The following is a 27,981-nucleotide window of genomic DNA, read 5'->3' on the forward strand; positions in this document are numbered from 1 at the left end:
AATTCTTTTCTGGACAGTACTCTTCATTTTATATGCACAGCAATTCATGTGGTCTAATCTCGCACTGCAACGGTAAACAAACGCTTCCGCGCCCGATGCCTCGCTGTTGTGGCCTCAACACATCGCTGCGAGGGGCCACGCCTTGCGCTGCAACTCGCGCCGCACGTCCCCATTTTTCCTACACCCCATCCGCATTGATGGGCGACCAGGCTTCACGCGATCGACCGCTGCTGACCATGGGGCGTGAGCGCTCGCCGCAACAGAGCGCGCACAGTTTAGCTAGGGTGGCTAGAATGGCTAGCCACCTTAGTTTAGCACAGTCACACGTACAGGTCTCCTCGATTTGGCTGCACCTTTTGCACTAGTTCAGAAAAGTGTCGTGCCAGTGCAGCGCTAGTTCTTGAAGTGTGAGTGTAGCGCGACGCTAGCGCTTTCGGTGCAGCGGTCAAATCGAGGACAAAAGTGCAGAAACGTACAGGCCTTCGTCTGCTGCGACTGGGTGGCTGTGGCTTTTCTTTTGTTGGTGTGTCATTATTCAGAAAGCGTGACCAAGCGTGGTTTCCACACCTTTCTGAATCATATATGGCACAACGTTTCAAACGACTGACCGATGTGGTTTCGCGCAAACTTAAAAGTCGAGGTAGCGGTAGGCTCGTGAAAATTAATACAAACGACTGTGACCTGAGGGAAAATCCAGGCCTTCAGTGCACTTAGCAGCAGTTGAACCCGGAAAGAGCCCTTAACAAGATGCTGCGTACACATCCTGAAGAAAACTGGCGTCCGTGCTGCGTTACTAATAGCAGGCGCCGTCGATGCCGTCTACCAACACCCGCATGGCCACGGAGCCGCATGTGTCGTCTGCTATCAAAAGCCTTGCACTACGTGCACGAGAAAAGAACTTGCGGAGAGTCTAGTGCCGAAGTGTACATGAACTCGTGCAGCACGACGTCAAATCGAGCGCCGAAGTTCAGGTGGCGCTAGCTGCACTGGCAAATCGAGTGCTAGAGTGCTGCACCCCCTGAACTAGTGCAGAAAGTGCAGCCAAATCGAGGAGACCTAGGCACGCAACAAAACAGTAGAGCGACCCATCCGTCAAAGGGGAACAAAAGTTCTCGCGCTTAAATCAGGGAGCCGTATTCAATACCGACTCCTTGCGACCACATTTCTTCAGTTTGTACGCCTTGATTATTTTTTATGCGGTGCAACTGTAGCGCTCAAAAACGCTATATGTCTGTTTTTCACGGTTTATTGAAGAAAAAAATTTAGATCCCTTACGAAGCTTATCTTTTTGTTATTAGTGTTATTTATCTTTACATGTAATGTTAATTCGTTCTTTTCCATATTTTCGCGCATTATACGAGTCTTGTAGTTCGTTTCCCTGCTGTCCACGGTGAACTAAACGAGAGACTCGCTCATATGTGGTGGAAACAAGAAGCGTGCGTTGTATGTCCACTCAAAGTGTGCGGATTAATTGCAGCCTCTGCAATAAATTACGCATGCAAGCGCTCGGGAACGTCACGAGTATACGAGGGGCACAAAATTCAGCCGTGGTATAAACTGCAAATGCAAACCAGTACAAACATAAGGAATGGGGGCACCACTGTGGCAAATTATAGTATGCGAACTTAAACGCGTGTGGATCGAATACAGCCTGCGCACAAAAGAAAAATAGAAAAGCGAGTCTTCCGAAGCCTAGCGTGTCCTGGCCATTATCGCATGTTTCCCGGTGTCCCGAGAACTCTACACGTCAAGCTTATATTTAGCCAAAATAAGGGGCATGTCTTGGGTTATGTATACAACAAAGTTCTAAAGTTCGAAGTGTGCGAGTTAATTGTGGGCTTTTCTATAATTTACGTTTGCAAGCGTCCGGACCGTTATAAGTTGCGTTTTACGAGCGACACAGAATGCGGCCTCTAAGAAAATTTATCAAGAAATGGGGAAGCGCTAGGAGGAGGAGGAATAAACGCTTATTTTCGAAACAGTATCCAGGGGTAAGCCCCGATTCTGTTCCACTCGGCTCTAGCTCTAGGGGAGCGCTATGCCAAGTTTTTTTTTTGCGAAACGTGCCGGAAACAAATACAGCCTTCGTGGATGTTCGAACGGGCTATGCGACCGTTTTAAACTACGTTTCCGAGGATCCCGCGAGAACTCTAGGTCACACCGAGCTTGCATTAAATGAATAAAAAAGAAAGGGGAGGGGGATACTCTCGCGAAGTTTAACGTTTGTATATAAACTACCACACTTGTTAAAAAAAAAGAAAACATTCTATGCAGAACCCATCGCACGAGGACCGTTGACGTGATTAGCATCGAAGCAATGCATAGGACACAACCGTATTGCGAAATTCTTCACTCCTGTGTAGCTGACTTACCTGCACAGCTCGTCACTGCTGCTCACGTGAGTGGTGATGGCGTATAGCCACAATGGGAAATGGACCATGAATCGGGTGGTTAAATTAAACGGATAAAAACAAGAAAATTAACAACTTGGAAGTTACAACCTTAAAAAATGACGATTTCAATGCACGTATGGTCTCATTCTGTCCACTGCGCACACAGTGCACGTTTTCGATGTCAACCTTTGTGTGTAGCCCACAATTTGCTTCAACCTGGCACGCCTTGGCAGACGCGATGAATGCGTTCCCGCACGCCCAAGCTGCCTTCTTACCCGGTGGCACGCACCGAGCATAGCTCACGCTGGCGAGGAGATTAGAAATGCTGTCGGGACGAAAAGTGCGTTAATTTCCCAAAGAATCGCATCAGAAATTCCTTAACATATGCGCGATAGTGTTATATGCTCGCAAGTTTTCAAACAGGCAAGTCATACGAGAGCAAGGTTTTCAAGTACACGTTTTAATTACGAGCAATAATAACATTCTTACCGAAATAAACAGCTCGACATTGCGTTGCGATTCTACAAGGTCGAACGAGTCGGCCGCCTTTATTTTTTATACAAAAATATAAGAGCATAAAACTTAAGAGTACATAATATGTTAGAGAAACTGTTATCACTAAGTTATCGACCAAAAAATCATGTCATCGGACGTTGCGTCAACGGAAGTAGTAATGTGACATCTCAGCAGGCAAAAGGAAAGACGCGTCCTCGCAACGCACGATTCCTACAGCTCCATTGTGATGCACCCTCAAGACGACATATGACCCGTGGGCATACCTAGTATTGAGAAAATAGGAAAAGCTACGGCAGCTGTAACTCTGGACCCATCAACCGTGGTAAGAAAGCAGACCACTAGAGATAAGGCGGGTCATAGCCGGCTGCTGCAACACATTCACGTTAGCAAACTTACTGCCTGCGACAGGATATGCAAAATAGAACACGCTACGTAAATATCAACACGCAGTCCATATGAGTAATCATGTGCCATGCACCCTAAAAAGCCCCAATGAACACGGCGAATATTTCGCACACCGTGCTCTTCTAACGGAAGAGCTAAATGAGAATGCTGGTCTTGGAAGAGCCGCCACTATACAGCGACGTCATTATTTGGACGAGGGCAGCTTTTAGGTTAATCTTATACGCTGGGAACAAATGCAGTTTGAACGTCGTGTCGCGAAACCGCGGAGACAACACGAGCACTCGATAACTGTCGCGAACTGCGTCAAGCTGGATGCAGGCGTCACGCGCCGAGGGCATCTGCGACTTCTCTCTGGTGCTGCTCGACGAAAGACCCCGAGTAAAGAAAAAAAGAAGCAAATCGGCGACGAGAGAAGACGGGTCTAAAAACAGGAGAAGACAGCGGTGCCCGTGACCCCAGCGGTGGCCCCTTCCCCCCAGCACGGGGTGGGTTGTGAGACCGCCGACGACGGAGCACACAGACGCGACTGTTTCTGTGGGCAACACTGCGCCGCAAACGCGGTGCGCGAAGTATAGCGAGCTGCTCCTCTTCTGCTGATGGTGGAGGAAATGAGAGCGCCTAGAAGCTCGGCACCGTGCATGCAATAAGCCAGAATGTTGGGGCTGTCGGACAGACGAATCTTCGAGCGGCCGGATTTGCCTGGACACAAGGGCGCACAGCACACGCAATTGGCAAAGCGCTTTCCGAGTAAAAAAAAAATAAGACCGAGCATTCATCTCAAACGAAAAAGTTTCACATCGACTGCGCTTCGGTGGCTCTCTGCCGCCGCACGCTGTGGCAGGACGACATGGACGCGGCGCGCACGACAAGCAACTTTCGGCGTCGGCTAAATCACCCATCGGCCGAGGAAAACTTACGCACAGGGAACGGGGAAACGCAGTGCTGTGCTGCACACGACGGCGCGCCAGGTGCCACGGTCCACGCATGCGCGGAAGGTCTGCGTTCCCTTTTGCTTTTCTTCTGGAGACGTATACTTCGACGCAGATTTAGTTCCGCCTCCAGACGCGTCAAGAAAATATTGGCAAGAAGTGTGTTCAAAGGAACTGGTTGGTTCATCGTTAGCATAAAAAACTGAAACGGCGCTACACAGGTCGAGCGAGTAAAGAGCCAGAGCGCTAACTAGAAACCAAGGGTGCGATCTTGTACGCGTTCCAAAATAGAACGGAGGCGGTTCGTTCTTTACGTCATGAAATAGGCGGTATGTTCCGTTCCGTTCGTCCGATAGCAGACGACACGGAATGATTGACAGCAGATATCACGTCACAATTGACGTCATGGCGTTCGGCACGGTTCAAATTGACGAATCGTATTTGGCTCGGTGGAACGAACGGCCTCCGTTCTATTTTGGAACGCGTACAAGATCGCACCCCAAATGCTTTATTTGCAGAAGCAGCACATAAAAAAACATTGAAGGTGACATAAAGAACAGAAAAGGGATAAGCGTCAGCCACTGAGATAATCTAGTTCTTTAGTCGACAGCGTGAGGTACGCACAACTGACGCACGCGTCGCCACTTGTGAATATATGCAAGGTGCCTCAACGATTTCCCGCACGAGCTTTTCATCTGTGCCAATTATTTCGCACTTCTTAAAGATCGGGGTGCAACCACACGTGTCACAGTGGGGAGCCAAATGACTGTGCGGGTTTCCTTTTAGTGAAGCGGCATGCTCGCGCAGGCGATCATTAATGCACCTCCCCGTTTGCCTGACATAGCAACGTTTACAATCGAGCGGGATTTTATAGACGACCTGCGTTGTACAGTCAATAAAGCCGCGAACATGATTCTTATAGCAACATTTACGCGCGACAGTATCCACCCTGTTTGACTATTTTGCACAACCCGCTCAGTTTATTAGGGGGCATTCCACACAACCCTCACTCCTGCCGTGGCCGCAATTTTCATAATGTCATGGGAAACACGGTGTACATAAGGAATGACGGCAAGCCCGGATCTCGAAGGCGGTCAGTGCACAGTTTGTTTTCCGGCGTTCTTTAGCTCTTCTTCAAGGTCACCAGCAACACAGCACAACACGCTGGTCGGGTAGCCTGCTGATGTTAGGGCCGATTTACGCTCGAGCCGCCCATCGCCGCAAGCCGCACCACACGCTTGCGGTCGCGCGAAAAATTGCACGTATCCAGCACTTGTGCACAAATTACCATTTACACTGTGTGCACAGTGTATACCTTACACATTGTAAACCGAAATTTGTGCACAAGGGTTTGATACGTGCAATATTTCGCGCGACCGCACGCGTGCGGTGCGGCTTGCGGCGATGGGCGGCTCGAGCGTAAATCGGCCCTTAGTCCGTTAACTTGTAAGCGCTGTTCAACAAAGGGCTCGCACGAACGCTTGAGAGCGGCTCGCGAACAGGCGAAGCCTCGTTTTACGAGTTTCGGGTGTGCGGACGAAAACGGGAGAAGCCCTTTCTTTGAGCGAGTAGCTCCAGCCCACGTGATGAGGTTTAAAAACAATTTCAGCGTCTAGCAACCTTAAACGGTCATTGGTTAGCTGTTCCATTGTTAATGCAAAACCCCTCATTATCTCACTGAAGGCGTCTATAAATGCCTTGGAAGTGAATTCCGTGTCACAAGGGCCAACTGGATAAAATTTTAAAAAATCGTCAACAAAGCGGAATATTCTTACGGTTGTCAACCCGCCGTGGTTGCTGTGGCTATGGTGTTGGACTGCTGAACACGAGGTCGCGGGATCGAATCCCGGCCACGGCGGCCGCATTTCGGTGGGGGCGAAATGCGAAAAACACCCGTGTACTTAGATTTAGGTGCACGTTAAAGAACCCCAGGTGGTCGAAATTTCCGGAGTCCTCCACTACGGCGTGCCTCATAATCAGAAAGTGGTTTTGGCACGTAAAACCCCATAATTTAAATTTTTTTTTTTACGGTTGTCAGCTGTAGGCGAGCGAGTAAGCCCCTGTCATAGCGTGCCAACAAAATGTCGCTAAGTACGGATGCCAAACGTGAACCTATACACACTCCCTGCTTTTGAATCAAAAGCTTATTGCCAGGACAAATGAATGCGGATTTTAGGTAGTAGGTGAGCGTCTCCAAAGCTGCCGACACTCATTCCACAGGCATTTTGAAACCAAACTATACCACCTGCTTATCGATGCAATCACCAACTTCCTCTAGCATCAGGTTACTCGGTAACGAATAGCACAAGTCTTTGATATCGACGGAAAAGGCGCGGGAGTGCGGTGGGCGCTCACTTCGCAAGAAAGTAGACGCACTTCGTGTGGCTTCCGGATGAGGAAACGTTCGTCCCCTTCCAGATTTCCCGGGGATTTTCGCTGGATTTTTCCAGGTTCCCCGCTCCGACACAATCACACGAGAAGGGGTTTTCACCTGATGTGTTTTCGCCAGGAAGAACACAGTCAGAGTTGCTCCCTTTGAAGTCCTCACAGAGGATGCCATGGTTTGGTCAGACCCGACGATTCGCACAGACGCAGAAGAGATGTACTACACGCTCCTCACAGCTGCAACTGTCGCACGAAAGTGTGTCACGGACCTCAGTGAGGAATGCGCATACATAGGCCTTTAAAATGCAACACCTAGCCACTTGAGACACCATGATGTTGCATCGCAGCGGGGTGGAAGCTGCAGCTTCGAAGAAGGATGTAAAATTAGCAAGCGACAGTTTGGACAGGGTGTCCCACACAACAAAACAGTAAACGGCGGCCCTGCAGCGCACGTCAGGGGCTGATCGATAGCTAACAATGGGCCTGCGATTCCTCTCAACTGGACGAGCGGCTACACGTCATGGCTGAATGACAAGTGGAAACGTACGCCGCAATGACAATTGGCCCAGAGCTGTGAGGGGAATGCGAAGAATCGACGACATCCTCACTGAAGTTGGCCAGCGGACGCACAAAGGCGCGCTTTCTTTTATAATTTCGGGTTTGACATTAGGCCACTTGTCACGTTCCATGAAAAAAATTACGGACCCTTGCCCTACTGGAAAATGCGCGTAAGCGAAGCTTGTCCTGCGTGCACCTGACCTTCGTCACGGTTAAGTAAGCCAGAGGTAACCGTGCCGCATTGCTTCGGGCGGCTCTAACGGCTGGATCGGCGCGCCGACTGCGAGCCCTTTCACGGGCGAGTTCTCGCCGCCGCACGTCGAAGGCTGCCGGTTCCTCGGGGCAATGCACAACGCGTGGCTATCCCATCCGTTTCCCGAGAATGAACTGAACGGAAACGAAGCCGGCGCAGCGCACGCGACACCCTTTCCTGCCCTTTCCCTCCCAGGCAGAAGCGAAACGGCTCTGATTGGTTGCGTGAGTGGCATGAGCGCGCGCCTATGCAGCTGGAATCCTTGCTAATGATTCACGCTCCGGCGCCGGCGCAGCTGTCATATAATCAAACCGCCCTTTCCCGCAACTGCTCTGCTCTAGAAGCAACTGGGTTTTTTTTTGCGTGACCACGACAACGCCCCTTGTGAGCCAACACAAGCTTCGCTTGAAAAATGAAAGCGAGAAGCAGTATTGTATAGACAGGCGTCAGCTACCGCGTTAAATCGAAGTACAGCGCAAGGAGTTTCGAGGGTCGCCGCAGTGGATCGAGCGATTAATTTTCGCTAACTGTGCGCCCAATGTCTTGCATTCCGCCCCTATCGAAATGCGGCCTCGAATCGAACCCGCGACATCGTGCTCAACCTCGGAACGTCATGGCCACCGAGCCAATGCGGCTGGTGGCAGTAATTCGCACTAGAAGCAACGTACCCTTTGAAACATCCACCACACGCAACGCATGCCCATTGGTTAAACCATCTGTAGAGAAACTCGTAGCCCACGCTTGAGTGGATCTGGATTACGGCTGGCGTGAACATGCCCAAGAGGCTGACCGCGTTTCCTTCGGCGCGTTTCCCAACAGGCGTCAATCAGGTCATATCAAACGGGCGCTTCCAAGGTGCCTTTCTGAATATACGCAGCCAGAGCGGCGCAGCACAAACTTCAGTCCATGACAGCCCGGCCGCTAATTAACGTTCGCGTCCGTACGAAATCCAACTCTCGCTGCAGCGATTGTACAACACTGTCGGTGGCCAGGCGCCAGCTCGCGCGTGCCCCCAACGCTCATTCATCGGCCCCGATGTAGGTCAGGGTGAGCCGGGCTCTTTGTCTTCACTTGGTGGGAAAATCGAAGCACCCGAAAGTTCCACGATCTTCGTGCTAGTTCGTTCTCAATGGTGGCGTGTATTAACCAACCTGTTAAAGAGATAGGCGAAATCTGTACTTGGGAGTCATACCACATTATTCATTTTTACGGAATTTTGTACGGTGCTATATTTCACGTGTATTTATACTCTGTGCATACTCCAACAAAGCGCGTGTGTGCGAAATACTTTCGCACAGTGCTAATCTCGGAATTTTTTCGTGCTTGAACCAAAATGAACTATTCGAGAAACAGACACCACTGCTACGGAACGCAAAGTAAGCCCAGGTTCCTTTAAGACACAAGATTCGTTTACAGTAAATGGTTGCAGAGCGAGGTCACTCCGCTGAATACGACAAATATGTCTGCCTCACTTCTTTGTAAAGCGCCCTTTTTTGTGCTTTACAAAATTAACTCTAGGGGCGCTTCCCTTGTCAGCAGCTAATAATATTGACTACTGTTAACATATGCGAACTAAAAACAAACCAACCCGCCGTGGTTGTATAGTGGCTATGGTGTTGGGCTGTTAAGCACGACGTCGCGGGATCGAATCCCGGCCACGGCGGCCGCATATCGAAGGGGCGAAATGCGAGAACACCCGCGTATTTAGATTTAGGTGCACGTTAAAGAACACCAGGTGGTCTAAATTTCAGAAGTCCCCCACTACGGCGTGCCTGATAATCAGAAAGTAGTTTTGGCACGTCATCATCATCATCAGCAGCAGCAGCAGCCTGGTTACGCCCACTGCAGGGCAAAGGCCTCTCCCATACTTCTCCAACTACCCCGGTCATGTACTAATTGTGGCCATGTTGTCCCTGCAAACTTCTTAATCTCATCCGCCCACCTAACTTTCTGCCGCCCTCTGCTACGCTTCCCTTCCCTTGGAATCCATTCCGTAACTCTTAATGACCATCGGCTATCTTCCCTCCTCATTATGTGTCCTGCCCATGCCCATTTCCTTTTCTTGATTTCAACTAAGATATCATTAACTCGCGTTTGTTCCCTCACCCAATCTGCTCTTTTCTTATCCCTTAACGTTACACCTATCATTCTTCTTTCCATAGCTCATTGCGTCGTCCTCAATTTAAGTAGAACCCTTTTCGTAAGCCTCCAGGTTTCTGCCCCGTACGTGAGTACTGGTAAGACACAGCTGTTATAAACTTTTCTCTTGGGGGATAATGGCAACCTGCTGTTCATGATCTGAGAATGCCTGCCAAACGCACCCCAGCCCATTCTTATTCTTCTGATTATTTCAGTCTCATGATCCGGATCCGCAGTCACTACCTGTCCTAAGTAGATGTATTCCCTTACCACTTCCAGTGCCTCACTACCTATTGTAAACTGCTGTTCCCTTCCGAGACTGTTAAACATTACTTTAGTTTTCTGCAGATTAATTTTTAGACCCACCCTTCGGCTTTGCCTCTCCAGGTCAGTGAGCATGCATTGCAGTTGGTCCCCTGAGTTACTAAGCAAGGAAATATCATCAGCGAATCGCAAGTTACTAAGGTATTCTTCATTAACTCTTATCCCCAATTCTTCCCAATCCAGGTCTCTGAATACCCCCTGTAAACACGCTGTGAATAGCATCGGAGAGATCGTATCTCCCTGCCTGACGCCTTTCTTTATCGGGATTTTGTAGCTTTCTTTATGAAGGACTACGGTGGCTGTGGAGCCGCTATAGATATCTTTCAGTATTTTTACATACGGCTCGTCTACACCCATATACCGTAATGCCTGCATGACTGCTGAGGTTTCGACAGAATCAAACGCTTTCTCGTAATCAGTGAAAGCCATATATAAAGGTTGGTTATATTCCGCACATTTTTCTATCACCTGATTTATAGTGTGAATATGGTCTATTGTTGAGTAGCCATTACGGAATCCTGCCTGGTCCTTTGGTTGACGGAAGTCTAAGCTGTTCCTGATTCTATTTGCAATTACCTTAGTAAATACTTTGTAGGCAACGGACAGTAAACTGATCGGTCTAGAATTTTTCAAGTCTTTGGCGTCCCCTTTCTTATGGATTAGGATTATGTTAGCGTTTTTCCAAGATTCCGGTACGCTCGAAGTCCTGAGGCATTGCGTATACAGGGTGGCCAGTTTCTCTAGAACAATCTACCCACCATCCTTCAACAAATCTGCTGTTACCTGATCCTCCCCAGCTGCCTTCCCCCTTTGCGTAGCTCCCAAGGCTTTCTTTACTTCTTCCGGTGTTACCTGTGGGATTTCGAATTCTTCTAGACTATTCTCTCTTCCATTATCGTCGTGGGTGCCACTGGTACTGTATAAATCTCTATAGCATTCCTCAGCCACTTGAACTATCTCATCCATATTAGTAATGATATTGCAGGCTTTGTCTCTTAACGCATACATCTCATTCTTGCCAATTCCTAGTTTCTTCTTCACTGCTTTTAGGCTTCCTCCGTTCCTGAGAGCATGTTCAATTCTATCCATATTATACTTCCTTATGTCAGCTGTCTTACGCTTGTTGATTAACTTCGAAAGTTCTGCCAGTTCTATTCTAGCTGTAGGGTTAGAGGCTTTCATACATTGGCGTTTCTTGATCAGATCTTTCGTCTCCTGCGATAGCTTACTGGTATCCTGCCTAACGGAGTTACCACCGACTTCTATTGCACACTCCTTAATGATGCCCACAAGAGTGCCATTCAGTGCTTCAACACTAAGGTCCTCTTCCTGAGTCAAAGCCGAATACCTGTTCTGTAGCTTGATCTGGAATTCCTCTATTTTCCCTCTTACCGCTAACTCATTGATCGACTTCTTATGTACTAGTTGCTTCCGTTCCCTCCTCAGGTCTAGGCTAATTCGAGTTCTTACCATCCTATGGTCACTGCAGCGCACCTTGCTGAGCCCGTCCCCATTTTGTATGATGCCAGGGTTAGCGCAGAGTATGAAGTCTATTTCATTTCTTGTCTCGCCGTTCGGGCTCCTCCACGTCCACTTTCGGCTATCTCGCTTAAGGAAGAAGGTATTCATTATCCGCATATTATTCTGTTCTGCAAACTCTACTAATAACTCTCCCCTGCTATTCCTAGTGCCTATGCCATATTCCCTGCCTTGTCTCCAGCCTGCTTCTTGCCTACCTTGGCATTGAAGTCGCCCATCAGTATACTGTATTTTGTTTTGACTTTACCCATCGCCGATTCCACGTCTTTATAGAAGCTTTCGACGTCCTGGTCATCATGACTGGATGTAGGGGCGTAGACCTGTATAACCTTAATTTTGTACCTCTTATTAAGTATCACAAAAGACCTGCCACCCTCTCGTTAATGCTATAGAATTCCTGTATGTTACCAGCTATGTTCTTATTAATCAGGAATCCGACTCCCAGTTCTCGTCTCTCCGCTAAGCCCCGGTAGCACAGGACGTGCCCGCTTTTTAGCACTGTATATGCTTCTTTTGGCCTCCTAACTTCACTGAGCCCTATTATATCCCATTTACTGCCCTCTAATTCCTCCAATAGCACCGCTAGACTCGCCTCACTAGATAAAGTTCTAGTGTTAAACGTTGCCAGGTTCATATTCCAATGGCGGCCTGTCCGGAGCCAGGGATTCTTAGCACCCCCTGCAGCGTCGCAGGTCTGACCGCCGCCGTGGTCAGTTGCCTCGCAGCTGCTGGGGACTGAGGGCCGGGGTTTGATTGTTGTGTTCATATAGGAGGTTGTGGCCAAGTACTGCACCAGGGTGGCCAATCCTGCTCTGGTGAGGGAGTGCGTTACCGGTTCTGGTCACCGGGATCAGGCCACACTCCAGGCCTGTTTATGCAATTTTATCAACACGCGGATTTTGTTTTTTTTTGGCAGGTAAAACCCCATAATTCAATTCAAAAACAAACGAATTCCCAATAGGCGCTCTAAACGGAACTTATCATGGTCAACCCCCTTCTAGTATAACATTATGTTTAAATTAAACAGCAATATATTGCATAAAATGCGAAGAAAGGCAGTAGACTTGAGCGAGACCTTCGGCTATAAACTCAAGCAGCATTCTCCCTGCGCGTGAAGACCCCCATTTTGTTTCCACTAGTCTGCTTGCTTTGTAGCCGGCCTTCTTCGTTCGGCAGCACCGGCGCGTGGTGCGAACCGGCGATTGGCGAACGCACTGCGGCGGCGAACGCGTCGTCGGCCCCTTGTGGTGCGCGACGCCCTCCAAAGACGGGGGGACAGAAAGAACGATGCGGATCATCAAAACGGTTGAATCTTGGTTTTGATAAAACTAACGGGCTCAAACAAAGAAAGTTTCACGAAAACAGACTTCGTTTCGCAGTGCACGCCGCGTTCAGCCTTCCGCTGCACGCACGCGCGAGACACACAGCTGCCAACGAAGGCGGGTGCGTTTGCGGAAACAGTAGCCGCGAAAAAGAAAAACAGCGTGAATTACAGGAACGTGGTATGAAAATTAGCAGGTCACCAACATTGATACATAAGCAAAACACGGTCGCATTTTAGCACGAAACGCAGTGCGCGCCATCGACGCAGACTTCCCGTGTTTTGGAGCCGCGCGACGCCGCCATGGGAGGCGTTCGACGGCTTCGGTGCCACCGCTGCAGTCGCATAGGACACGTGACGCGCATACGACGACATCCACGGCGGCAGAGCTTGCTGCCCTGCTGTAAAATTCTTCCTGCGAGAGACACCTCAGAGATGGGTCATCTTTTGATACTCTAAGGCAGCACTTCAGAGTCTGAATTTTGCCCTATAACACAGGATCATGAGCAGCTGACATAAAAGAGATGACCAACATCAAGCTATCGCTAAAGCGGATAAAATTATATTTCTGTAGCTACCTGGACATGCCAGCAATGCTGGTATGTCCAGGACCTCGCCGACGAAGCCGCCCGGCCTGCTCATATGGAAGCCCGACCGGTTCCAATACCCTTATCCAGAACCGAAGCTGCAAGAAAGCCTCAAATCGTGGCTAAAGCTGTAAATACTGGTCTTCTCCCAACCTCCCGAAGAGTCATCTTCATAGACTTGACCCACCCCTATATACAGCTATAGGTGTCACCAAAGTTTCCCGCTCTGAGGCGATGGTTCGGTGTGGCATTCGCGGAGACCTACTCGTTCCGCATTGGAATGGAGGATACGACCACGTGCGACTCTTCTGGAACTTAGAAAACGATTGAACACATCTTGTGTATCTGTCCCTAGCACGACATCGAGCGTGGAGCTCTCCGGACAGCACTGAACCGGCTGGACTCTAGAGCCCTTTCGGAAATGAAAATCGTAGGGCCATGGCCGTACGCATCGATGGCACAGAAAGCCACGAAAGGGTTGTTGCAGTACGTCAAGTCGGCAGGTCTTGGCGACCGTGTGTACACTCGGTACGAACGTTCACATGTGCTCTCTCTGTCTCCCTCTCTTTTCATCCCCTTCCCCCAGTGCAGGGCAGCAAACCGGACGTGCGTCTGGTTAACCTCCCTGCCTTTCCTCTCTCGCTTGGCGCAGCCGCACCCGGTCCTCAATGAGCTATTTGTGAATGTAAAACACTGAACTAATCCTTAGAAGCGTCGTGTGCATGGTTAGCGCACAAAACAAGGGCGCCGCATCGTGTTTGCTCAGCAAAGCAATGCCACATTCTGTGCTGCCCATCGATCGAAGGCAGCGTTCTTCCCGCACTGTGACATTTCTTGTTCCCTATTAATGCGAAAGAATGTTTTCATCGGCGTGAAATACACACAACCCCACTGCCTGTAGGAAACAAACTACGTGTAGATATTCCATCGCGAATGAATTTTCTTTTTCTTGAGCACACACTGTCTTGCGCCTCGCGTCAAATCTATCATTACATTAATAACATTTGTAACGAAGTAAATGTCACGCAGCGAGAAAGGGACTTTGCCATTGCACGCCGTTGATCACGAGTCAGACAACTCAGTGCCCAATTTTTTTAAAACTTATTCCTTCTTTTTTTGCGCCTCTCTCCTCTCTTTCTCTCCCCAATTCCCTTCCCCACGGGGAGTAGCATGTCAGCAATGTCTATACGCAGGCTAAAATCTCATCATCATCATCAGCCTGGTTACGCCCACTGCAGGGCAAAGGCCTCTCCCATACTTCTCCAACTACCCCGGTCATGTACTAATTGTGGCCATGTCGTCCCTGCAAACTTCTTAATCTCATCCGCCCACCTAACTTTCTGCCGCCCCCGGCTACGCTTCCCTTCCCTTGGAATCCAGTCCGTAGCCCTTAATGACCATCGGTTATCTTCCCTCCTCATTACATGTCCTGCCCATGCCCATTTCTTTTTCCTGATTTCAACTAAGATGTCATTAACTCGCGTTTGTTCCCTCACCCAATCTGCTCTTTTCTTATCCCTTAACGTTACACCCATCATTCTTCTTTCCATAGCTTGTTGTGTTCATATAGGAGGTTGTGGCCAAGTAGTGCACCAGGGTGGCCAATCCTGCTCTGGTGAGGGAGTGTGTTACCGGTTCTGGTCACCGGGAACAGGCCACACTCCAGGCCTGTTTATGCAATTTTTATCAACACGCGGATTTTTTTTAACCCGGTGGAAAATTACCGGCACCGGGATTCGAACCACGGACCTCTTGCACGCGAGGCGGGTGTTCTACCTCTACGCCACCGCTGCACCTCTGGCTTCAATCTCTGGCCTTCATTAAAGGGCTATCTCTCTCTCTCTCACACGGCTATAAATAATCCCACCAATTTTCAATAATATCGGGCAATCGGTTCAAGTGACTGCATTCAAACTGTGCCCATCTGCCCCATATAATATCGGGGCGGCATCGTCGGTTGGTTTAACGCCGCTCCAAAATGGTCGCTGCACGAAAGCAGGAAAGACCAGCATGTTCGTGGGCTTCCAGGTTCCGCGACAGTTGTCCGCGCATGGCAGGACACGTCATCCAAGTTTTGACGCTCATTGAAGCGAAACGTGCTCTCATCGGGATGCAGTTACCAGAACAGGAAAGAGAAGAAAGCGTTCAGCGGATTCACGGCATTGTAGCTTCGTAAACCGGAAATCCTCTCCGCGAAAGAGAAAATTAAAAGGAACTGTACAGATTGCCCGAACGAGTTGAGAAGTACATCGACTGAACAGTAATCGAAACTCACAAAGCAGTCGTCTTCATCCGTTTCGATGCCGGCGTCCGAGTCGCAAGTCATGACCAGGGCGACACTAATCCGTTTCTAGCTGCCAAGCTTGCTCTTCCGGCTACAGAAAGTTTGTTCTGCCGCACGTCACCAATATACGGAAATGGCATTCACATAATCCGACAGCATCGCTAGGAGCACACACTTGCCTGCACCCCATGAGAACACACGTGGCTTCGACGAGGCAATCGGTTGCTCGCGGTACCAAACTCACTGGGGTCACTCACTGGTGCACCGGCCGTTTGAGTCTCGGTGGCGTCCAAATGTCGACCTCGCAGCGACCGCACGACAGACGGGCCGCGCCGTATGCCTTTGTTGCGACGCGGCCGAGCAGTACTGGTGCCAAGTCGAGCAGGCAGGGACGGTGAGGCCGCGCGACAAGCGGCGCTTCCGTGCTCCCCGCTCTTCTGCGGAGGAGAACCGGTAGTCCACCGCGAGGCTTCCGCGCAAGAGACGCGCACGTGTGGGGCACGAGCGCCCTCTCGGCGGCGTAATCGTCCCGGCAACGACCAGGCTTGGAAGGAACGCGAAGGAGGCACGCGCCGCAGCTGCCGAAAGTGACTCATCGGGCGGCAGCCACAAACGTTGGCAGCCACAGCGGGATTCTCTCGCGCACCCCACGGCCCAGCGGGCGGGAAGGGGGAACATGGACGCCGCTTCGGGACCGCACGATATGTCACAGACGTCCGTTGAAGCGATGATTGGACAGACAGGCTCGTGGCCACCTGGCTGACCATGCTTCGTTCTGTTGCTCCGGGCAAGTGCCTCGCGCGGCCAGTCGCGCGGTAATCTTGCGTGTATTCGTGGGCTTCTTTCACGCTCGGAAAAACACTTTTATGCAGCACGTATTGAGCAACGCAAAGCTGTATAGGGAGAGTTTTAGGAGTCTTTCATGTTGCTCTACAATTTTCTAGTTTACACTTTCCATCTTATTATAATATTTGAGAAGTTGATTAATTAGTAAGGACTAATTATCAAATTAGGCGGAACTAACAAAAATTATATGAGTATCTCCAAGCGACGGAAAACAACATAACCTTGGTTCTGTCCAGCTACGTGACATTTGCATATGTTTAATGTTTGGCTTAAGTTGCTCAAACTTTCACCAGCGCAAAGAAAACGAGACGAAGGACGAGGAACACGAAGAAACACGGACGAGCGCGTTGCTGCGTTTCTTCGTGCTCCTCGTCCTTTGTCTTCTTCGCACTGGTAAAGGATTGCTTCAAGATCACGAACCAATGAACTCGCACCAGTGCCCGACTCGTCATATACCGGGTGTTTCAGCAAACACTTTCAAATATATATATATATATATATATATATATATATATATATATATATATATATATATATATATATATATATATAGTTGAGGAAACGAAGGGGCACACTTACGAAAATTGCATATTTTATTAATGTTTTCACGTTTCGCTACACCACGGCCGAAACGTTAAAACATTAAAAGATGCAAGTTTCGTAAGCGTGCTCCTTCGTTTCACCTATGCACCGGACCTACAGAACTTTTCCTTGAATCATTTATATTATATATATATATATATATATATATATATATATATATATATATATATATATATATATATATATATATATATATATATTGCCTGTAGCGATACCACGATTTAGTCCATGAGCTGGTCTACTCGAAGAGGGGGACATTACTTGCACAAAAAAAGTGACATGCATAACCGGCTAATCAAAATAAATTCACTAAGTTTTAATGAATTACCTTGTGGCAGATATTTAAATATTCAAGCCGGGGAGTTGTTTTGGAACGAATTCTCAGGATGACAGCAATTTCGAGATATTAATTACCCAACTTTACCGAGAGATGCATTGACATGTTCCAGTTACTTTTGTGCTTCAGTGCATAAAACGACGTTTTCTTAAGAAAGTAAGTGGGACGACAGTGCATTTTTACCGCAAGTTTGACGGCGCTTATCTCGTAAATGGTGTCATCCACACAATTCTTTTCGAGCGAATGTGCCTTGTAGTCTTTTGAGCCTTGCCTCAGTTAAGATTTCTTGCGTGTGAAAAAGAAAATGTGTTTTGGAAAAGTAGTCACCGTTCCGCGGTGTGAAAGGATTTTTATGCCTAACATAAAAATTTAAGTGAACATGCTAAATATTCTGGATCCGTTTTGCGACTGTGCTCATCGCGCTTTCCACTAGGCTGGTGCACCATTCAAGTACACGGGGAGCATATTTCAGATGTCCTGTGACGCACGCCGTTGGAAACGTTTTGGAAAGGAGCTGCGGCTTCTCGCCGGTTCTGTATTGTAATGGTTGGGGTCGAGCATGAGATAGATGGTAGCTGGCCCATGCCGTCGTCCAACTTATCCACGCTGAGGACGTCGTTGAAAGCAGAGACTTGTTCTCATCGAGAACGAATGATACGGGATTTATTTACAGTATCTACATGAGAACGTTACAGTTCATCAGTCTAGCATAACTGAAAGAGGAATGCACACTCAGCAGCCACGCCACGGCTGCTTATAAACACTCTGTCCTCCCTAGATCCCTAGGTGAGTGAAAACGGCCGTTCAACCGTCGACCGATTCGGAGCGTCCAAGTCATCGTAGCCGACCCGCCTTTGAGGGGGTGGGTTTACAAACTCACTTCCGCACAGGTTACACTAACCACACCGAGGTGAGAGGGTTCTCGTAGACAAAGGTCTTGACCCGTGAAGGCGCCTCTTTGATCCCAGAGCTGACCCTGCAGACAGTGGCCGCTGCGTTGACCACTTCTGGGACCCGTGAGACCGCACCGCAAAACACCTTCTTCCAGGAGTTCCACCGCTTCAAACAAACCGTGACCGTGACGGTGACGGCGAATCCACTAACAATACTTGGTCCGCCGACTGCGTGTAGACGTCCAGGCGCCGTTCGGTTGGGGAATGTATTGCCGTCCTTACAAAGTGAGTCGCTGCAGTAGACATCCCGGCGCCGTTCGGTTGGGGACTGTCGTATTGTCGTCCTTTCAATGCGAGTCGCCGCAGTAGACATTTGCTCAGAAGAACACAGCGTGTGTCTGCCCATGGCCAAAGTCCAAATCAGTGGACAACTCGGGGAGCTAGTGACCGAGGCTGCAGTTTCCAAATTGTTGTCACTGCAGTACCCTTACATTTTTTCGAATCGTTCTAATCAGTTACTGCGTGAAAAAGGGCTTAAACTGGGAGAGGGCATAGTACAGGCATTGACCCGCGGCCAAGCTCGTAAAATCGCGTCGCTTTCGGCTGAAAATGTACAAGCTGCTCCAGCGGAAGCAGAAAAGGGGATAACTTCAATACCCGAATCCGAGCTAGCCCGAGGGACAAAAAAATAGTTGACGAGAACCTGCCAGCTGACCAGCTCAATGAGAGCGTAGTGCTAGTGTCAAACTTCAAGGTTGCAGGAAGAGCAAGCTGACGCAATCGCAAGCGAGACAGGGTCGTTATTATCACCGGCCTCAAAAAACTTTGTATAGCTCTTACGTGTGGATAGAGATTCACTGGCAGCCGAGCAAAAGAATGATGAGAGCTTAGCTAAATTACATCACACAGCTAAAGAAGGCATTGCTAGGCGCAACGTGACGATAAATGAGAGAGGAGGATTGTTGTATCGGCACTACAGAGATCGAAACGGTAGGATTTTAGATCAGTTAGTCGTACCTACTAAGTACAGGGAGGACCTTTTGAGTCTCTGTCATGGAAATGGGTGGTCCGGCCACCTGGTAGGCATAAACAAATAAAAGGAAAGATTGCTTATCGAATGCTACTGGCCTGGCTGTTTCAAAGACGTAGAAAACTTTGTAAGATCATGCGACGCCTGCCAGCGCTCGGGTAAACCAAGAGAGACATGGAAAGCTCCACTAAAGGTAGTGCCCTTAATAAGAGAACCTTTCAGACCACTTGTGAAAGACACGGTAGGGCCTCTATCAAAAACAAAATCGGGTTACAGGTACTTGTTTACCATGCTGTGTCCGGCTACAAAGTTTCCAGAAGCAATCCCTCTGACAGAGCTCAGCTCCACCGAAGTAGTAGACGCGCTTTTGACAGTATTTGCACGAGCTGGGTTTCCAGCCGAAATTCAGGCCGATTAAGGGTCAGTATTCACCAGCGCACTGACTTCCACATTCTTGCAAAAGTGCGGGGTAAAGTTGATACACAGTTCCGTCTATCACCCTCAATCAAACAGTGTAGAGAGGTGGCATTCAGTGCTTACGCGAGTTTTGCGTGCGCTCTGATACGAGCGCAAGGAGGACTGGGAGAACTGTCTGCCGGCCACTTTGTTTGCTTTGCGAACGGTTCCACATGAGGTTACAGGGTTCTCGCCAGCAGAACTAGTGTATGGGAGGACACTCCGTTCTCCACTAAGAATGTTAAGAGAGTTGTTGGAAGAAAGAGGAGAGAGTCCAACAGTGGTTGAATACGTGCTAAATTTGCTAAGCGCAACCCAAGAACTAGTCGAAAAGAACATGGGAGTAGCTCAAAAGAACGCCAAATTCTATTACGACAAGAATACGAGGCTTCGTACGTTTAACGCCGCAGACCAGGTAATGATCCTCAAACCTTCAAGAAAGAACAAGCTTGAAGTTCACTGGGACGGGCCCGTTAAAGTGTTGCGCTAACTTTCAAATACCAACTATGCTCTGAAAATTCCCCAGCCGCAGGAAGGAGGTGAGGATATATCACTGCAATTTGATGAAGCCGTATATAAAGATGAGCGGAGTCGTTAACTATGCCATCAGAGCAGGATGCCACTAGTACCAAGTTTAAGCAGTATAGGGCGACCTACAACTCTGAAATCGGCCTAGAAGTAGTAGTAAAACATTCGGTAAACTCACGCTCTAGGACCCGAGCAGATAGATGAGCTAAAAGAGGTGTTCGGGGAATACCTCGACAGATTAAGCGATCGGCCGGGTAGAACCGAACTAATAACGCATGAAATAGAGCTGACATCGATCAAACACGTAAGATCAAAGCCTTACAGGGTGTCTCCAAGACAGAGAGAAATTATGGAGGCAGAGATACAGCGCATGCTAAAGTTGGGAGTTATTGAGCCCGCTGAGAGTGACTACAAGTCACCGCTAATACTGGTAGAAACCCCTAACAAAGACCCTCGTCCGTGTGTTGGCTACAGGAAGTTAAATGCCATCACTAGGGATCAGCTGTACCCGATACCCAACATTGAGGAACAAATTGAAAGAGTTAGCGCTGCGAAATACATTTCAACTGTAGATCTCGTGCGGGGTACTGGCAAGTTCCCCTTTCAGAAAGTGCCAGCCGCTATGCCGCATTCATCTCACCTGTAGGCCCTTTTCGCCCTCTCGCACTCAGCTTCGGGCTGAAGAACGCGCCGTTTAGCTTCTCTAAGTTAATGGATGTTGTCCTGAAAGACTTACAGGAGTTCGCCTTGCCATATCTTGATGATTTAGCAATATTTTCGGACAGCTGGGAACAACACGTATCGCACCTCAAACAGGTGTTCTCACGGTTGAGGGAAGCCGGCTCAACGATGAAAGCGGGAAAAGTGTAGGTTTGGTTGTTCACAGGTTACTTATCTTGGCCATGTTGTCGGCCAGGGCACGAGACGGCCGGCCGAGCTGAAAATAGCTACGATTGGAGAATTTTCTCAGCCGCGCACGAAAACAGACCTTCGTTCATTTTTGGGACTTGTGGGGTACTATCAACGGTGCATTCCGAATTACTTGCAAATGGCAAGTCCATTAACGGACGCCCTCCGAAAGGGAGCACCGAGTAGCGTACACTAGGATAAGGACAAAGATAACGCTTTCCAACGTTTGAAAACACTATTGGTTTCTCGTCCTGTGCTTCGCGCGCCAGACTACACAAAGGAATTCATAGTTCAATGCGACGCAAGCGACAGAGGTATGGACGTGGTACGTCAGGTCGGCGACGATAACGAGGAGTATCCTATCCTCTATGCCAGCCGTAAACTAAATGTAAGAGAGGAAGCCTACAGCGCTTCAGAGAAGGAATGCGCTTGTTTAGTTTGGGCCGCCCAGAAGTTGTCGTGTAACTTGTACGGAGCGAAGTTCATCTTCGAGACCGACCACTGTCCTCTGATGTGGCTCAATCAAATGTCACACAAAAATGGCCGCTTGCTCCGGTGGAGTCTCACTCTCCAAGAGTACAACTTCTCCGTTAGATATAAAAAGGGAAAGTTGCATAGCAATCCGGATGGTTTGAGCAGGCTAATTTGAATTCTGCGTTTGAGGGTCCCGCCTAAGTTTTAGGGTTATTATTGTTAATTTTGTTAAGCCAAGAAGATCCCCTCTCATTTAGCAGGATTCCCTCCATGATTGCTGAATTTGTCAGCACGAAATTGCTTCAAAAATTGGCATAGCGAAATGCAGCATTTTTTGTTTCTGCACTTATGTTTTCTTTGAAGCATAGCGGGTCTCTCGGCGCAGGGCCGTGTTGTGGGGTTCGTTTTGCAGTTGCCTATCCTCGTTGGATATTTTGGGGCGGTGACATCATTACACAAGTGGTTGCTGCGAACCGCGACATCACCCCCTGGCCACCAGCCGTTCTCTTCCTGCCCAGCGGTTGTCAGCGCTGCTGGACAGTCGAGATTTTCCGGGCCATGGAGGCGCTGTTAAGAACGGCCCGCTGAGATGCAAGTTTTGCCAGCCGGTTGCGATAGCAGGGGCAACCTTGTGTCGGAACGCCACCGTTACACTCTAGCCTCGTCGCCTTTGTGACTCTCAAGCAGTCATGTTAGACTGGCGTACTTTCTCTCGCAGTCATGCTAGACTGATGAACTGCATATAAATACTGTAAATAAACCCATATTCCTCGTTCTCGATGAGAAGCAGTCCTTCCCTTCATCAACGTCCTCAGCGTGGATAAGTTGGACGACGGCATGGGCCAGCTACCTTCGAATTCATGCCGGACTCCAATCTTGACAACTGATTACGAGCGATGGGATTGAGCCCCCAATCCTAACAAGAGGTAAACACTGCGTCTTTCGAATTGAGAAATGTGTCATCGTAACAACACGTACAGACCCACCCATCTACGTAGCGAATGCGACCGGCAGCCTTCGGGAACGGTGACGCACATACATTCAGATGAATTGGCACAGCGCCGTGTGGCCGCTTGCCGCTTATTGTGTGGGCGCCGAGCGAAGTGAAGAGTAGCTGATATCAAATCGCTATAGAGCTACAACTCAACTATAAGAGCGGTTTCCTTAGCCCTAACTGCTTACATCTTAAAGTCCATCGGTAACGGGTGCCCGAACTCGACGGGGACTGCAGGACTAAACCAAACTTCGCTGAACAGGACTGGCTTCCTGTGGCTCGAGAGGACCGAAGCTTGTGCATTTCAACTTCAAAGGCATGCCGACGCATTTTCAGCACGAATAGTTACATCTGTACAAGTGAATGCGCTGCGGATATCGCGTTGTCGGTTCGACGACCTATCGCACGGGGTTCGGTCGAGCGATCGCGGTCCGACTCTGTGGGTGCCGTCGACAAGAAAACCCGTCGCGCTATACGACATCTCGCACCCGTCGGTTGCGCCGTTGTCGGCCTATTGTGATCAAATGGTCTCAGCGACACGCTGTGCTGAGTAGTCGGTCAATCGATGGCGTCAGCGTCTTGTCGGTCTCGTATCGATCCAGTGTTACCGCGCCTTGAACGAGTATACGTCAAGTCAGGCACGCGCTGCCACCACCAGCAAGAGAGGGCCGACGCTGCAAGAAGACTGCGTCAGCATTATGTGATGTTCTGTCACCCAAGTGTAACGCAGGGGCTTATCGATAAATTCGATAGCCCTCAATGGACGGCGGCAACTACATGGTTCACGGTGCAGTCCGGACGCAGCCCCTGCCGCTTTCTGTTTCAAAGGGGAATTGCAGTCTTACGCTACGCGCGTTTTCGGCACCGCCCCGACGTAAAGCTGTGGACCAGGGCTGTTCGAACCAACGCGGTACACTGCACAAGGGTTCCCTGCAGTGCGCGTACGTGCGGTTTTTTCTTTATTTTTTGTTCGGCGTATTTCCCCCGATATCTGGCCGCACTGCACCACGCACCACCCTTCCACAACGTTTCACGACTAATTCGCTAGGGCAGGGCCCATGCACCATGGCGCCGTGAAGAAAAGAAAAAAGGCGGATTGGAGGCCGATGCCAGAAATAGGTTCCCCCGACTAGTCTTAAAAAACTTGCTGTGCGCGCTCTCGCGCCTGCTTGATACCTCAACGTGTCGTAGTCGTAGGAACACGGATGCAGGAGCCCGGAAAGCTCAACTCAGTTGATGGCTAAAAAGAGGGCAAATGACACAATCCGAGTAACCCTTCTTCACTACAGCAAGAAGAGTGAGTTCAGAATTGAATATGAGGGATTTTTATTTTGTCGTTAGAACGAGACACATCGCTGGGATGACTATACATGGGTCCTAAAACAGGCTCAAATTTCTCCCTTAAGATAGAATAATCCATTGTGTTTTTTGCAGTACTAGGTTTACCAGTCCTAGGTGGGTAGTCCATAAAATGTTAATGAAAATCCGCACGGTTATCTTTTTCTAAAACGTCTCTAAAATGTTTCAATGTTCGCTATTTCACAATTTTGGCATTTTTGGGATCTTAAAACGAAACAAATACGTCGTTTAGCTGCATACTTTTATTATTTATTTTATTTTATTTTGGTTTGCAAGACGCTTTTCAAGATTGTGAGATTTCAAGATTTCGTGAGATGTGAGATTGTGAGATTTCAAGATTTCAGGGTCAGTCAGAGGCAAAACGAAAAACCAAAGTTTGGCAATCTTTCAAAAACACACTGTGGGTAACAAATTTAGCTTCCCGTAGGCCAATAGTACTATAGTGCCCTAGATATACCGAAAAAGATATTTGACGGGGTACAATGCGTTAATATTAGAGTGATAGGCCTTTGAATTTGTAACATCTGATTAAAACGGTCTTTTCTACCTTTACTGAAAGAATTTTTTTCCTTGGTAATTTTCGATAAACGAACGTTGATTCCTTTCTAAAGAGACATTTCCCCGCTAAATAAAAATTTTGCTAAAAACTAAAAATAATCGGGAGCCCCCTTAGTGTGCCCTTATATGAAAACACTCTTATACGCGTTATAGTAAGTGACGCTGCAATGTTCTTGGAATATGGCTACAGATGCCCACTGTAATATACGCCCAGTCCGCAGGTATATTGGCCTGTTATGCGTCACTGTGAGCTCATCCTTCAGGGCGCGCTCAATCAATCAATCGATCGATCAATCAATCAATCGATCCCATCTATAATTATACGCGTCCTGTGGGTGGCTGGGCGTGCGTCGCTCTCATCCATCTAGCACTGCTCGTCGGTTCCGCCGAAAACACGGCGTCGTCGCACTTCCAGCGATTACGTACGATAGAAGGCGAGCGATGCCGTTGAAGCAGGTGAATACGATGGGAATTAAGGTCACCGCGAGCTGCTGCTACAGCGGTGGCGGAAGAGCAAGCAACGCCGGTCGTTCCGAGCAACGAGCGCGCACCGACGACCAGAGACGCGACTGAGGCGAGCAAGTGCTCCGCGGGATCTCGTTGCGGGGGGTGCTCGCGCGCGGTATATCCGGCCGGCGCCTGCAGAGCATCTGCTCGACGCGTCAGCTTCGGCGGAGACTCCTTGGCACGAAGCAGGCGCCTTCCAGCTAGAGATGACACGCACTGGAAACGGACGAGCATCCCACTGACCCGGTCCGTCCGACAGTTTGTCAACGCCTCGATTCGAGCGCCGTTTGCTTGGCGCATTATCCCCGGAGCCTACAGGAGAGTGTCACAGGCGAAGCCCCGCCAGAGGCGACGGTATGCCGGGGCTCAACATAAGATAACACTGTCGTACGGTCGAGTTGAAAATTGCGACCAATGCCTTTGTCGTTTCTGGCGACGCGATCCTGTGCGGGAGAACGCACGAAACCTATAGGAAATGGCGGCAGCTGCTGGGGCGTCAAGGTTGTACGGCCCTCTCGCCGCTCCGGGCCTGGCGGCGGAACCGGTCACGTCGATTACGCGGCCAGGTGTCGTCGCGCCTGCCGTGGGCGCGCATGCCAGCTGCGAGCAGAGCGCAGTGCCGCTGACGATCTAATTTCGTGCAGTGAAGATATGAGCCGCACACGAATGGAAACGCTCGCGTCGGTGCGGCATCGCGGGCTGTGATCGACCGCGCCACGTACATCTAGGCTCGCGGGGCATTGTCACTGAAAGCAGTCCTTTGTTGATCCACGTCAACGGAGGAAAATGGATCGCACGAGAACGGCTATTACCGCTGCAGCGACGGGCCATTCCAAACCCATTTAATTCGCCGTCAGAGAGAGAGAAAAAACGACGAACGACGTTTGCCAGGCTTGCTAAACGGTGCACGGGGAAAAGAGTCAATCACAAATACTGTTAATGCACAAACACTAATTAACAACGTTTACAAACTTTTGCTAAGCATTCAGAAGTACCAGAGGTATACCCCTGTTGGACACAGGCAGTGCTTCTCCACGGTCTAATAACAGCTCGAGACGACTGGTAATTTAAATGGCACGTAATATTAAGACTACCTGGCAGCGGCTGTAAATGCACAGAACGTGCCGCGTATAAACTGCGAGGGAAGAGTGGCGCCTTCCCTTGGCGAAGCGAACGAGCGAGCCGTTGTCTTCCACGACCAACCGGCAGACAGGTCGCGCGTCACGTGTTTAAACCGGCGCGAGAGCACACTGCACCCGCGACAACAAGCACGGTGTGGCCGGCCGGAAGATATGCGGTTGTCTCCTGCAATTTTGAAAGCACCTGATAAATTTCGCCATTCCCAACGGGGAAACGGCTGTCGTGGTAACAGCTGCAATTCGGCGGGGATCCATCGGAGAAGCGCTATGGAAGGCTGTTTATTAACACAGATTTGGAAATGCTATTCCGAAGAGCCGGCACTGCATAGGTCGCGTTAAGTCGCCTAAATACAAACGCGAACCGACGACGCTGTATATGCAGCCGGGTTTCCTGCAAACGAATGCGCTTGGCGTTCCCGCGACTAATCCTCATTGCTCCAGATTGCGAGCCAGTAGAGACAAAAGTCCACTAACGAGGTCATGTTTACCACCTTTCGCATTCATATGTCGTCCCATCCCGATGATGACCGAGGAGGACGTCAACGGCAGGCCCCTCTCAGGTGCCAGCATCCGCGGAGCGACTCTGACGTCATGACTACGCAGCTTCACGCTGGAACTCCCGCGCGCCGGGTAATAAATCAAACAAGAAATGTACAGGCAACAAAGCTTCCTCATGCTGAACAGAATGACCATTTGACGTACAAGATTAGGAACTGCAGTGCGAAAATATGGTGTCATGGCTCTTGAGAGAATATCTTGACCCCATTGGCTGAAACATGTGCCATAAATTGGAAACAACTATAATGAAAATGGCCTCGGCTCGCATCGTGCGCTTTGCGGTTCAGCGAAACCGAGAAATGTCACCTACACGACCGTCGCTTAATACGCACCAAAGAGGGGCTGCGTTTAATGGCGATCAAACAGTTAGGATGGAAGAGAACTTGAACAGAGTTGGACCAAACCAGATCGGGACCGCGCTTCTGCAGCGCACCACGGTACGATGCAACGAGCCAGTGCTGAGCCGCACAGCGTGCGAACGCCGATTAGGGAGACGCCATCTTAAACAGAAACGTATGCGCGCGGATAGAGCTCTGGACGCTGCGGCAAGCTTGTCATGGCGGCATTTCTAGCGCAACTGCCCGTTAACGCGACGAAAAAATTCGCAGTTCCGTCGGAAAGGCGAAGCACCGATTGCGATAGCAAATTAGTAGATAGCTCTATAATAGTAATGATAGTAGTTTTATCGGCCGTATAAACTTGTAAACATTCGCTTGCTAACTAAATTAACAATTATAGAATATGTAAGCGAGACTCAACGAGGACGTAGAAAGAAACGGACGCACAGAGACAGCGTTGTCTTTGTGTCTGTTTCTTTCTGCGTCCTTGTTCAGTCGCGCTTACACATTCAATCGTGAATTCAAACCAACTAGCCTGTCAACGTTTAACAACATTAACCAACATGGTTTCAAGCGCGCACAGGTAAACATGAACACACATCGCTCGATGACAACGGAAACTATCTGTGAAAACGCTGGAGTTAGGAGTCGCGGCAGCAGCCGCGAGTCAATTGACTTCCGTGCACCTGTCGCTTCAATGCGTACTAAACGTCGAAAACACAGAGCATACGAAGCTACCGACACTACGCTCACTCTGCAAACATCTCAGAACGCTTTGAAGATGAGGCCCGCGCGGGCACGCACTTTAGCTACGTCGCA

The 27,981-nt window shown here is 49.3% G+C and overlaps 1 protein-coding gene across 6 annotated transcripts in view; it reads right to left on the reverse strand.

Moving 5' to 3' along the window:
- LOC126543027 (uncharacterized) overlaps positions 1 to 27,981 on the reverse strand; it is a 248,848-nt gene that overhangs the window by 94,198 nt on the left and 126,669 nt on the right. Inside the window, exon 1 of one of the 6 annotated variants that reach the window (XM_050190173.3) lies at positions 15,625 to 16,080. The exons of the other annotated variants lie outside the window; for them this stretch is intronic. Within the exon in view, the coding sequence (XP_050046130.2) occupies positions 15,625 to 15,675 (51 nt within the window). The 5' untranslated portion in view covers positions 15,676 to 16,080. Of the gene's footprint in view, positions 1 to 15,624; positions 16,081 to 27,981 lie in introns of those variants that run through there. 6 annotated transcript variants of the gene reach the window in all.

Source organism: Dermacentor andersoni, chromosome 2 (assembly GCF_023375885.2).
Source record: "Dermacentor andersoni chromosome 2, qqDerAnde1_hic_scaffold, whole genome shotgun sequence".
Classification (NCBI taxonomy): domain Eukaryota; kingdom Metazoa; phylum Arthropoda; class Arachnida; order Ixodida; family Ixodidae; genus Dermacentor; species Dermacentor andersoni.